A 12,807-nucleotide genomic window follows, 5' to 3' on the forward strand; every position below is an offset into this window, starting at 1 on the left:
AATTTTTTTAAACAATCCACCTCAGGTCTCGCTTTTATGGATGTTGTCATTCTTGTATCATATAATATGACATTTAGAAACCACTTTTTTGGTCTAGTTAGTGGTAGAAAATATTAAACAAACAATAGATGTTAATTATATTCTAAATTTAACAATTAGACATGAAGACAAAGGTTATACCAATGAAAGTAAATATATAGTCGGCTTTCAATTTGTCCGTCGTTTGTCGCCTAATATAAAGTACATTCACATTATAAATATTCTTTCTGTGATTTGAAATCATTGAGTAGCTTGAAAATCACAATTAATTATCATAAAAATTATGTTTTCATTAAAAGATTTATGACTAGATGACCGAAACTAGGGGGGTAGCATAAAACAAGGATTACAACATCCAAAGTTGCTGCTAAATTTTATAATATAAAAATATTGATTGACGTCAGAATAGAAATTAAATTAATGCTAGGTTGAATTTTCTTTGTTATTATCAATCCTGTCATAAGAATTAACCAATATAATTAGCAAGAATATTTTCAATTGTATTGTAGAGTAGGTACGAAACTAAAAAAATAACGTGGTGTTTAAACGTTCTAATAGAGTAGCTGCGCATCTAAATAGTGAATTTAACACAACAACTAAAAAGACATTCAATTCTGCACATGTATCACAGATAATTAGAACTCCATTTTTTGCAACCAGTGGCGTGCACAGTGTTTTGCCAGGGGGATGTATGTCTTAAAGAGGTGAAAAAAGACAAAGGAATGTTTTCTCAGCTTCAATTTTATGAGAGAGGGGGGAGGGAGTTGTATTGTGACCCTCCCACTAAACTTCCGCACATAACAAAATGATTTACTCCCATCATTAAACACACCTCTTATCAATTTGCTATTGTGTCTTTTGGGCGATTATAAAGCTAAACGCTGATGATTTAATATGCGGAATTGAAGGCAGACTAAATGATTCCTTACCGGACAAAGAGAAGAAAGGATTTCTATTGAACCCATTGAACCTTGAGCTAACATCTGGATGCCGGAATTCTGAAAAAAAAAAACATGATTAGTTGTCATAAAAACTTAAGCCTTTATTAAATGAAAAAAAATAATGACTGTATCACCGCGATATGACTAGAGATCTTACACATTCAGTCAAACCGCTTGATAGGCGATTGACCCACTAGCAGAGACAACAAAAAACTCGCGCACACAAATGCCGCATTATCGAAGGTAAATTTAGAGGAAATGTCGTCTTTTCTGACTCAACAGAGTAAGGTTTATGAGGCATAAGGATTTTCACAAAGAGCACAATGAATGACTCAAGGAACTCTCCCTTTCCGATACAATGACCTTTAAGGTACATACAAACCCCTAAACACATCAGTAAATTATTTTCTGCTGCTTTAGCAAAAAATGAAAATCCAATGTAAAAATTGCCGAAGTGCATACACACACCTCCTACTTCCTGGCTTGTCAAATTTCAAATGTGAACTGGTATGGCAGACATACAGACAAACCTTTTGGTGACCATCGTTTTAGAGATCATTCATTGAATTTTATGAATAATCCTATGGTTTTATTAAAAGCATACGTTGTTCTTTTTTGTTAGAAGAGAAAAATGAAGGATAAAAAGAAGAAATGGTTAATGACAGACAAAATGATTTATTGAGTAGCTAACCAATTAAAATTTTCCAGATTCTGAATCTTACTAATTTTTACAATAGAAAATTACTGGTATGATATCATTTCCCCACAGTATCTTGTCCTCAAAGTGTTTTATATTAACAAATGCAAATAACAATCAAATTAGTGAAAAGAGGATGACGATAGTAAGGCGCGCGAAAGTGGCATATTGTGCTGTGTTAATAAATTGCAGACTGATGAATGCTATATGTAATACATTTTGCAGAAGTAATAGGACACCAAAATTACTTCCTATGTTTAGGCTTTCCAATGATTTTTAATTTCTTCAAAGATTTGCAAGTTTGATTTTTTTCTGAAATCAAAATTTTAATGATCACAATTCTATTATGATTTTATTTACTCAAATAATAACAAATATAGTGAACTCGTTAAAAACTCAACCTATCTCTCTTAGCAAACATGAATGACAACATCCACAAAAGCGAAGCCTAACAAATCAAAAGGCGAGCAAAAAAATCATAAACAAATGTATAGTAACAATTCATTCAATTTTAAAAAAATTGAGTAAAATCTAAAAAACAAAACTTTTCAAGGCTATGTCACAAATAATCTAAGTTTGAAATCGGTAGCACAATTCCAACATCTTAACAGTTAACAAAAACCGTTGCTTACTTATGGATGACTGAACCGACCATATATTGAAAAGCTCCTCTTTTAAACACCATCCATTTTTTGTAAGGTTTCAGTATTAAAGAAAGATTAGTTTAATCTGAAATTTGATATTTTGTATGAAAGCGATGGTTATATAATAAAGATCTAATTTATAGGATCAGGTGAAAAATAAGAATAAGGTATCTTTTCGGCAATTTTAAAGTTTATAAACATTTGTATATCATAAGACAAAACATATATAACCAGCTCTACATTCAATATGATTATTATCAGCCATTCCAGATTATACGTTGGCCTTCTTTAAGTCATTTCAAATGTAATTTCATAGCATAGTCGTGTATAAAAACTCTCAGTCGTATCACTGACTCGATCCAATTTAATTAATTCAAATATAATGAAAAGGAAGTTAGGATTGTAATTTAATTTTTTTGATGAAATTTTATTGCTTAATTTTTATATTATTACATATACAATATAACCTCCGAAGTTTTATTGTGTTAAAAATATTTGAAGATTAATTAATTAGCGATCTAAAGATATCAAAACAATAAATTGATATAAATTCCCAATTATAGAGCTTTATCCAACCAATCAAGTTTTAAGAAGACTATAACCGTAAAATTAAAGGTCTTTATAAATTCCCCCAAAAAATAGCAAACCTTTATGCGCCTTTAAAACCAACATCTAAGATTGATGAAGTTATTCGCATTTGTGTCTTCTTGCGAATATAAAAAACTTATTTTAATAATATTAATTTTGCGGCATTCATGACATACCAGTTTTTTATTACCTATAAATCTATTAAGGATGATATATAATGCATATATCAATTAAAAGATTAATTATTAGATATGATCTAAAAGGAAGAGGAAATAAAAAACAAGCATAAAAGTCCAAACTAAGTACATTTATTTTTAATTTACCTTCTTGAAAAGGCTTTGGGGTATTCTGTGCTTTCTAGGTATTTAGAGGGAAAACACCAAATATCTTAAAATTGCATATAGACAGAATACTATGACTTTAATAGTTATTTCTCGCATCGTATTATAAACAGCTTTCCGCGGATATAGAATGTGCAATTCTAAGATTAAAGCCAGTTTTTTTAGCCCCGAGGTGCCGAAGGTACGGGCTAAAAAAATTGTTTTAATCTTATGATTGTACATTTTTATTTTCGTAGAAAGCTGGATATAATACGATGCTAGACATAAATTTTTCGTATGAGAACCGGTTCCTGTCCACCGGAATCGAATGAATTCGAGAAAATGTTTTACCTGTATCATCGCTGATGGTTGTAGTTTCACTGATTGTAACAAAACTGGATCCAGAACTTGGAGTTCCGCTATCCAGGCTGGCAGCTCCAGAATGTCCTGAACAACAGTAAATATAAGGACAAGATTAAAAACATTTCTAGAACAAAGTTTAAAAAGTATTGAAACACGCAAATTAAAAAGAGAAAAGTTAGGGGGCTATCATTCATAAAAGCCGAGAAAGAGTAAAGAATACAAAAAATAACTTGGAAAATAAGTAGTCTGACAGCTAATAATATAAAATACTTAAAATTTACTTTGGTTAAGATAATCTAAACATTAAAATTGAGCGTTCCATCTTTTATAACAGCTGAGGAAATCTGAAATAATAGATGTAAGGTTTATATGTACCTCCTTATTACTCTAATCTATTGTATCTATTACCTTGCTAACTAGATAAGGTAGAAACACTGGATATAGTAGAATCTAGACTTGGAATCATATGTAGCTCCTTATTACTCTAATCTATTATATCTATTACCTTGGCCACTAGATAATTTAGAAAGACTGGAAATAGTAGAATCTAAACTTGGGTTTATTTGTAGCTTCTTATTACTCTAATCTATTATATCTATTACCTTGGCCACTAGATAAGGTAGAAACACTGGAAATAGTAAAATTTAAACTTGGGTTTATTTGTAGCTTCTTATTACTCTAATCTATTATATCTATTACCTTGGCCACTAGATAAGGTAGAAACACTGGAAATAGTAAAATTTAAACTTGGGTTTATTTGTAGCTTCTTATTACTCTAATCTATTATATCTATTACCTTGGCCACTAGATAAGGTAGAAACACTGGAAATAGTAGAATTTTAACTTGGGTTTATTTGTAGCTTCTTATTACTCTAATCTATTATATCTATTACCTTGGCCACTAGATAAGGTAGAAACACTGGATAAATTAGAATCTAGACTTGGATTTATATGTAGCTCCTTATTACTCTAATATAATATATCTATTACCTTGGCCACTAGATAAGGTAGAAACACTGGAAATAGTAGAATCTAAACTTGGGTTTATTTGTAGCTTCTTATTACTCTAATCTATTATATCTATTACCTTGGCCACTAGATAAGGTAGAAACACTGGAAATAGTAAAATTTAAACTTGGGTTTATTTGTAGCTTCTTATTACTCTAATCTATTATATCTATTACCTTGGCCACTAGATAAGGTAGAAACACTGGAAATAGTAAAATTTAAACTTGGGTTTATTTGTAGCTTCTTATTACTCTAATCTATTATATCTATTACCTTGGCCACTAGATAAGGTAGAAACACTGGAAATAGTAGAATTTTAACTTGGGTTTATTTGTAGCTTCTTATTACTCTAATCTATTATATCTATTACCTTGGCCACTAGATAAGGTAGAAACACTGGATAAAGTAGAATCTAGACTAGGATTTATATGTAGCTCCTTATTACTCTAATCTATTATATATATTACCTTGCTAACTAGTTAAGGTAGAAACAGTGGAAATAGTAGAATCTAGACTTGGAATCATATGTAGCTTCTTATTATTCTAATCTATTATATCTATTACCTTGCTAAATCTAGACTAGGATTTATATGTAGCCCTTTAGTATAAATCATTTCATTGCAACAAAAGAAAATGCTTTTCCTGTAAGAAATAAAGTCTGTACCAATTTCTGTAACTGTATATAGTTATTTAGTCAACCCACCTAATTATATATCTATTTTTTTATCTAATTTGTGTAAATATCTTTATATAATTTGTGTAATTCTAACTATAAATAAAATGAAAAATAAAATCAATTAAAGGGGTAAATTTACGGCCTACTCCAAGGCTTAATTACTCCCTGCTATGCAATTTTTAATATGATTATGTATATTTAATGATTAAATGTATTGCATTAGTTAATAAATTCTATTCTATTCTATTCTTTATTACTCTAATCTATTATATCTATTACCTTGGCCACTAGATAATGTAGAAACACTGGATATAGTAGAATCTAGACTTGGATTAGCTTGAAGCTCCTTTCTCTCTTTCCTTTCATACAAACTATTTTACAAGATGATAATTTAACTTTTAGGTGCACTACTACTTTACATTTAAAACTTTGCTTAGTTTGTCGTATAGTAATGCAATAGTGATGTCTTGAGGGTCACGTGACTTGTTAAACATTGTCTATAATTCCATATGAAATAATGTGAACATTTAATGCCTTTAAAGAACACAGTAATAGTATCTGACTGATTATGACGTAACAAAAAAAATTAGCCAATGAGAGGCCACTATAAATTTTACCATTGGTCAATAACGGACTCTCATTGGCTAATTTTTTTTGTTACGTCATAATCAGTCACACACTATAACTGTGGTTGCCTTTACAGTCTATCTAAAATGCAGCCCTATAGAACTGCGGACTGACTATTGAACGGGTGGACTGACGGAAGGTAAAGTAAATTATTGACTAACTTCGTTACTGAAAGTTTAATGTTTAAGGTAATAAAATTCAGGTATATCTTTATTTCCAGATTATTGATAACTATTTTTAATCTTTAAGGTCAACCAAACAAAAACTGTATAAAAGATTCCCTACAAATGTGGAATAGTATAACATTTCTGTATGTTTAATATTCAAATTCTTGCATAAAAACTGAGGATATACGGATAATTTATTTATTATCAAACCCTTCAAGTAAATCTTTGTTAATCCTTAGTTTTGCCTAGTTTTTAAGAAGCGATACTACAATATAGCCGGAGCATTTTGTAAGTCTGACTAACCATCGTTTAAAGTACTATACGTGATTTAATTGTTTATTAAAAGAAGATGCTTTATAGATTTCGGGTCGGTCGGTTCGTAACGGTTAACTATTTTCGTTAATATAAGCTGTTTACTGTTAGAATTGTCTTATCGATTTCAAACTTTGCAGGCAGATATCTACAACTTAGAAAGCGCAACAACTCTATGATCGTTACCAGAAAGAAAATAATCATTTTCATCTCATTTTTTTTAAATATTACAATTACAACAAGGAACAATGTTATGCGCGAAGCATTTCTGTAATCCAGTCCTAAAATCAGTATTTAATCAGTTTTGCAACAAGATTACTTACAATTTTGTATAAACTTATGCATTAAAATTCTGATTATTAAGTTTTGACACTCTACAAGTGTTAATGTTCGTTCTCATTTAAAAGCTTTGCTTTTATGGATGTTGTTATTCTTGATGCCGCTGCGGTTTTTTTAACGCTTGAAGTTTATACACCATAAAAAATATTTAAATCTTATTTCTTAGATAAAACATCATCTTTTCCTAGTCAGGTTAGCAAGATTGAGTCTCAACATAGTTTCTGCTGGTAACATATTTTTCTTCGCCTTAGAAACTGCGCTAACTTTAGCTGGGCTGCCGCTACTACCATTCTTTTTCTTCCTTGTTGTGTTACATTTCTTCATAAATGCTTTCATGTCCTTTATGTTGATTTCTATGCCTTTCTGTTTTAATATTTGGTTCAGATAGTTGATAACATCTGTCTGCTTTTCTATCAACTTCTGCTGCTTTTGCAGGACCTGGGAATAACATGAAATATACAGAGTGTTTTTTTAATAGAACAAAAGTATTGCTTAATTTAACCCACTTACTATTAAAAGAAATCATTGATCTATATCTTATTTTCTTCATTGGGTTGGGGAGTTTTGTATATTACAAAATATTTTTCGATTTTCAATAAAGTATGCCTTAAAACCGGTTTTCCCAAAGTGCCTAATTTAAGATTAATGGACCATGACCAATTTAAAGGGTGTGCAAAAATGCGAACATTTTAAAAATTCAAATTGCGCGGCTTTTGTCAATAATAGAAAAATGTTATGCATACCGTTAGAATTATCATATATTCTAGTTTTTGGATATTTAAGTACGATTCCTGTGCTACGTATAGTTTAGGAGCTACATGGTAAAATGTTCCAACTTACCCTAAAACTTTTCAACCTATCTCACGTAGCTCCTAAACTACAAACAGCATCTAAAAACGGTGTACATAATTTTTTTCTACTATTAACACAAGCCGCGCAATTTAAAATTAAAAAATATACGCATTTTTGCACACTTTTTAAATTGGTCTTGATCCATAAATCTTCCAAAATTAGGCACTTTGGGAAAACCGGTTTTTAAGGCATAATTTGTTAAAAATCGCTAAATATTTTTTACTTACACAAAAACTCCCCAACCCAATGAAGAAAATAAAATATAGATTATTAATTTCTGTCATTTATAAGAGGGTCTAATTAAGCAATACTTTTGTTCTATTAAAAAAACACCCTGTAGTAGGACTAAAAATTCAAGAATAAATAAAAGTCTTAATACTATAAGACTGTCTATTCATTAAGATCTCTAAAATGGCGCTAAAAATTTACAGGTACCCACTCGTCAAAAAAAAGGGGGGGGGGGTAGTTTAGTGTCTGAAAAACACGTCATAACATAAGACGTTAAAACTGATGCTTACATATGCTTTGCGTTAAAAGTAAGAATGCTTTATCAGACGTTACTTATTATACATTACTTTTTTTTGTAGCCTACCACTAAGTTTGAAATCATTAAAATAGAGAAACGGTGTTTTGCACTTCTAGTTCTTTCCTAACATATAATTATTGAGATCTCGGAATTGGTTCATAATGATCATACTTTCAGGGTAGCTATTTTCCTGGCGTCCTCCGACATCCCCCAAAGTCCAGTGGCGAAGCAACTAGTAAACAAACAAAAAAGAAACAAACCTTTTGAAAAATCTTCTGCTTTTGCAGCAGGCCCTGTCTCACTAGCTCCAGCTGTCTTTCTATAGCCAACCAGTTCATATCTTTCTTTATTTCTGGCTCTTCCATTTTCATCTAAAAAAATTGTCCATCTCTATATTTTCTTTTTATACAAAAAAAATTAAGCAGCAATATAACTCTAATTTTGATGAAAAAAAAACAGTTCAATAAAAAAACACAAAATTACTTTTCATGTTTTTTCATTCTTAAAATTCACTGTTCAAAATAATTTATGTATCATTAGTTCTTGGACATACACACTAACATATCACGGTAATAGAGTAGCTTCGCACTCGATTTAGTAAAGATTTAGTAAAGTGTCTCCTATAATTTTACAGTGTGTAGGGCTTTTTAAAATCGAAGCTTTTCTATAATTAGGGCCAGTCCGTCCGTAACGGTTAATTCTTTTCGTTAATTAAAGCATGTTTGAACTGTCCTATCATTACCAGAATGTCCGTACGTCCATTTTAAACATGTTGAGTTATGCGGAACATTTCTATAATCAAGTCCTAAAATGTAAGTATGTCCTTAAACATTATCCTGTAATTAAGCAGTTTTAATTTACTTAAAATTTTATTACTTCTTTTATACATTTATATTCTGATTATTCAGTTCTGACACTCTACAAATGTAAATGTTCGTTTGTCCTACCTTTTTAAAGCTTCACTTTTATGGATGTTGTCATCCTTGTTTCTGTTTACTTACAAGATAATAGAATCTACCAAAATGCCTAATATGGAATGAAGTTTCAGTTAATTGTCACAAATTTCAAATAGTTTTTTTTATCAATTGCTAAACAAGCATCTAATGTGTTGTTTAAAAAATGTCCAAATACATTCAAATTATCATTAAAACAAACACAACATTTATAGTTTTTCATTTATCACAATTATTTAGAAAATTTATTATCTTAACAAAAAACAATAACTTTTATAATCATAGTTTTTAAAATCATTGATGGAAAAATAAGGAGTTAATGATTAATTGTTCTTTTTTCTTCCCTTTTCCTTGAAAATGTTAAAATTGGTAAAAATCCTAATAAAGTTTATTATTCTTTTAAAACAAACAAATAAAAAATAGTAGATTAATCTTTGAGATCAATTGTGATGATTTTTACTTATGATTAAAGATAGATATGATTTTTTAAACCATATCACAATTTTTAAGCCAAAATAGTAAGAATTTATTGTAATTTTATATAAAGGGTAAAGAGATCAATTGTTCGAGTTTCTTAATTTCAAAAATGAGATTTAATGCTGTATTGAATACTATGTCTCAAAACTTTTATAGAGTGAAAAAAGGTTATTTTGCAGATTTTGTAAAGACACCTTAAACATTTCCTAACCTTATTGACATAAACATGAAAAAATTTCAGCGACTCTAATTGAAATCGTGATTTATGTGGAATATATTTCTTTCTTTACAGCTGAATTTATTCTTCATTTTAGATTAAAATATAAATTGACATGAAAATCAAACAAAAATAACTATACAATTTATAACTTTTTAATTCATTTCTACAAATGTTTTTTTTTTATAATTTACAATTTCGTCCACTTATCCCAGTATAAAAAGTAGCCAGGTTTTTTTTGTCTGAAGCTTAAGATTTAAATAATTACTGAATTGATTGAGTTCTGGTCCGAATTGGTTGTTCTTTTCGGGTAAGCTTCAAAATATCTTCGGCTAGTTTTAAGCTATTTATTGACATTCCCCACCCTCCCTATAAGCTAACGTGAATTGCAAGTATTATGTTAAAGAATATATGAAATATTAAATGAAAGACGATAATAAATATATTTAAACAACAAAATGTAATTAACTAATTATATGCTTTTTTTACAGTAATCATTACAATTTGCCAATTATTATATGGAGTAAATTAATCATTAACAGCAATAATGATAACTTGTTCTCATTTTATCGATTGCTTGTTGTTGGACAACAACGTTTAATCTGCTATCCTATATTCTTTATATAAAAGTAACAGGATGTCTGATTCTTCTGACTGTGTGTACTAAAGGATCTCGCTAACCTCTGAACTGTTATGGTTCTCCCTTACAGTGTAGCTTATAATTCCTGGGATGGTTTATAACTATCCCAAGATAAGTCGGTCCTAGGAAAAGCTGACCCACTTTATGAGGCATCTAGGGGCGTAGCCGCTAGTATTATACAAACAAAGTATCAAGGTTATTATATTCATACTTAAGATTTAGATAAGTCTTCATTTTAGGGCTTTAGGCTATTTATCTGACCCTTCTTAGATGCTAGAGTATCAGCTGTTTTAAAGATACAAAACGGCAATAATTTCGTCTAATGAATAAAATAAACAAAACTTCCTTGTCATAAGGATCAAAGAAACTCTAAGATAAGACGGTAGGACAAACGAGTATTATCCTACTGAAGGCTTCTTTTGTTTGTAGCAGAGGATCTAGCTAAACGCTGAACCGATATGGTTCTCCTTTACAGTGAAGCTTCTTATAGGTCAAGGGAAGGTTTTTAACATTTCTAGGGAAGGATATCTTCACCCTTCTGATAAAAAATTATCCCCCTTCAGCATTATTTTTTAACTTTTCATTTCAAACTCAAATAGAAATGGGGGGGGGGGTCGACATTCCCCCCCCCCCTCTACCTTAAGTGCTCATAGAGGCTTCTAGCGGGGGGGGGGGGGGGTGGATAGCCGCTAGTAATTTATAGAGTGTCAGAACTTAATCAGCAACATAGTAATTTATAGGACTAAACAAATTTGATATAAATTGTAGTATAACACATGCTACTTTTAAGGGCATACTTACTTTTTAAGGCTTGATTATAGAGATGCTTCGCTCATAATATTGTACCTTGTTGTCCTAGAATCCGTGTTCCAAATTTAAATAAATAGGTGTAATACAAATTAAAATTCAACATGTTTGAAATGCACGTACGGATATTGTGGTAACGATTATAGAGTTGCAGAGCTATATAAATCGATCATAACTACTACAGGATTCACCATGCCAAGTTTGAAATCGATAGGACAATTCTAACATACCTTAGTTAACGATAGGATTTATCCGTTACCGTTCAACGTACAGACCGACCATAATTAGACCTTAAATATTGGTTGTAAATTACGTATTTAGAATTGATAAAATAGCTTCACTTTTAATAACTAAATATTTAACACTTTATTTTGTACACTAAATCGTTGTCCCGACGGAGACCACTGGTAAACTAAATGATGAATGTCTCATTCTCCTAAGTCTCTCATACCCGCCCACCCCCCCCTCCCCCACTTTACCATCTTCTCAACTATTCACCTATCAACCACCTTACAATCTTTCTATCTATGAAACACCTTATTGAGCCAGATACATGAATGAATTGCTGTATTCTATAAAAGCCAACGCAGTACAGACAAATAACTATATGTAGAGTCTATTTTGTTGATCAATTATCAACAAACTTTGATATTAAGAACGGTGAATGGTTCTCTTTTACTGTGAAGATTCCTAAAGGTCCGGGGAAGGTGAAGGGTACCTTAACCCATTCGAGAGAAATCGCCCCTACCAGAACACAAAAAATATGAAGTAAAACTTTCTTTGCCAATTCCATAATATTTGTAAGAGGATAGCAGTGTCTAAGCTCTACCAAAACAAATTAATCTATTCTTGTATCTAACTATTAGTGTACCCTCTCCCTCTGTTTTCTCCCCTGTGATGATATTTGTTCTCATGTTGTCAGAGAAGTTGAATGTGTTATCACATTAAAGCGCTTCAACAACCAACTGCAAATTTTTCTATGGTGCACCTTCACAGTCTGTCAGAGATACAGGGATAGGTTTACGAAAGAAAAATAATTCCAAATTGTGAACAATTAAAAAAATGAGGGGCCATTAGCCAGGGGCGTCCAAGCTTTTTTTTTTGGGGGGGGTAAAAAATTTTAGGGGGGGGGGTAATTCGTGTTTGGGGGGGGTAAAATGGCGCGCGAAGCGCGCCGAAATTTTTTTTTACCCCCCCCAAAATTTTTACCCCGGGGGTAAAATTCGATTGGGGGGGGTAATTACCCCCCCTAAAGTCTGTTGGGGGGGGTAAATACTCCCCCCAAATCTGTTGGGGGGGGTAATTACCCCCCCTAAAGTCTGTTGGGGGGGGTAAATACTCCCCCCAAATCTGTTGGGGGGGGTAATTACCCCCCCCAAACTAATTTACCCCGGGGGTAAAATTTTTGGGGGGGGTAATTTAATTATGTAAAAAAAGCACCTACCTAATCTATTAAGTTAATAAGTACTATCCTATAACATAAAGTAGTAAGTAAGGTTTATTTGACTATAGCTTCAGATTTCATTACTTTTAATACTGAGTTCTCCTTTTTAGGAAAGCTTCACATAGATCCCATGATGGTTCCACACTATTATAGGTCAATCCTTTGAGTGG

General features: G+C 31.3%; 2 protein-coding genes across 2 annotated transcripts in view; both read right to left on the bottom strand.

The window, feature by feature from the left end:
• Positions 1-5,942, bottom strand: part of LOC145324437 (uncharacterized) — a 33,647-nt gene extending 27,705 nt beyond the window's left edge. The window contains exons 1-4 of the mRNA XM_080167024.1: positions 5,938-5,942; positions 5,556-5,647; positions 3,581-3,676; positions 969-1,037 (exon numbers count right to left, since the gene is read on the bottom strand). Coding sequence (XP_080023150.1) covers positions 969-1,037; positions 3,581-3,676; positions 5,556-5,647; positions 5,938-5,942 — 262 coding nt within the window. The remainder of the gene's footprint in view (positions 1-968; positions 1,038-3,580; positions 3,677-5,555; positions 5,648-5,937) is intronic.
• Positions 5,943-6,895: 953 nt separating this feature from the next.
• On the bottom strand, positions 6,896-8,470 carry LOC145324439 (uncharacterized). Its single transcript, XM_080167025.1, has 2 exons — positions 8,360-8,470; positions 6,896-7,159 (listed from the first exon to the last, which is right to left on the bottom strand). Exons 1-2 carry the CDS (start codon positions 8,468-8,470, stop codon positions 6,896-6,898), a joined length of 375 nt encoding a protein of 124 aa, XP_080023151.1.
• Positions 8,471-12,807: the final 4,337 nt, after the last annotated feature.

Source organism: Acartia tonsa, chromosome 7 (assembly GCF_053477335.1).
Source record: "Acartia tonsa isolate MP-2025a chromosome 7, ASM5347733v1, whole genome shotgun sequence".
In the NCBI taxonomy this organism is placed as follows: domain Eukaryota; kingdom Metazoa; phylum Arthropoda; class Copepoda; order Calanoida; family Acartiidae; genus Acartia; species Acartia tonsa.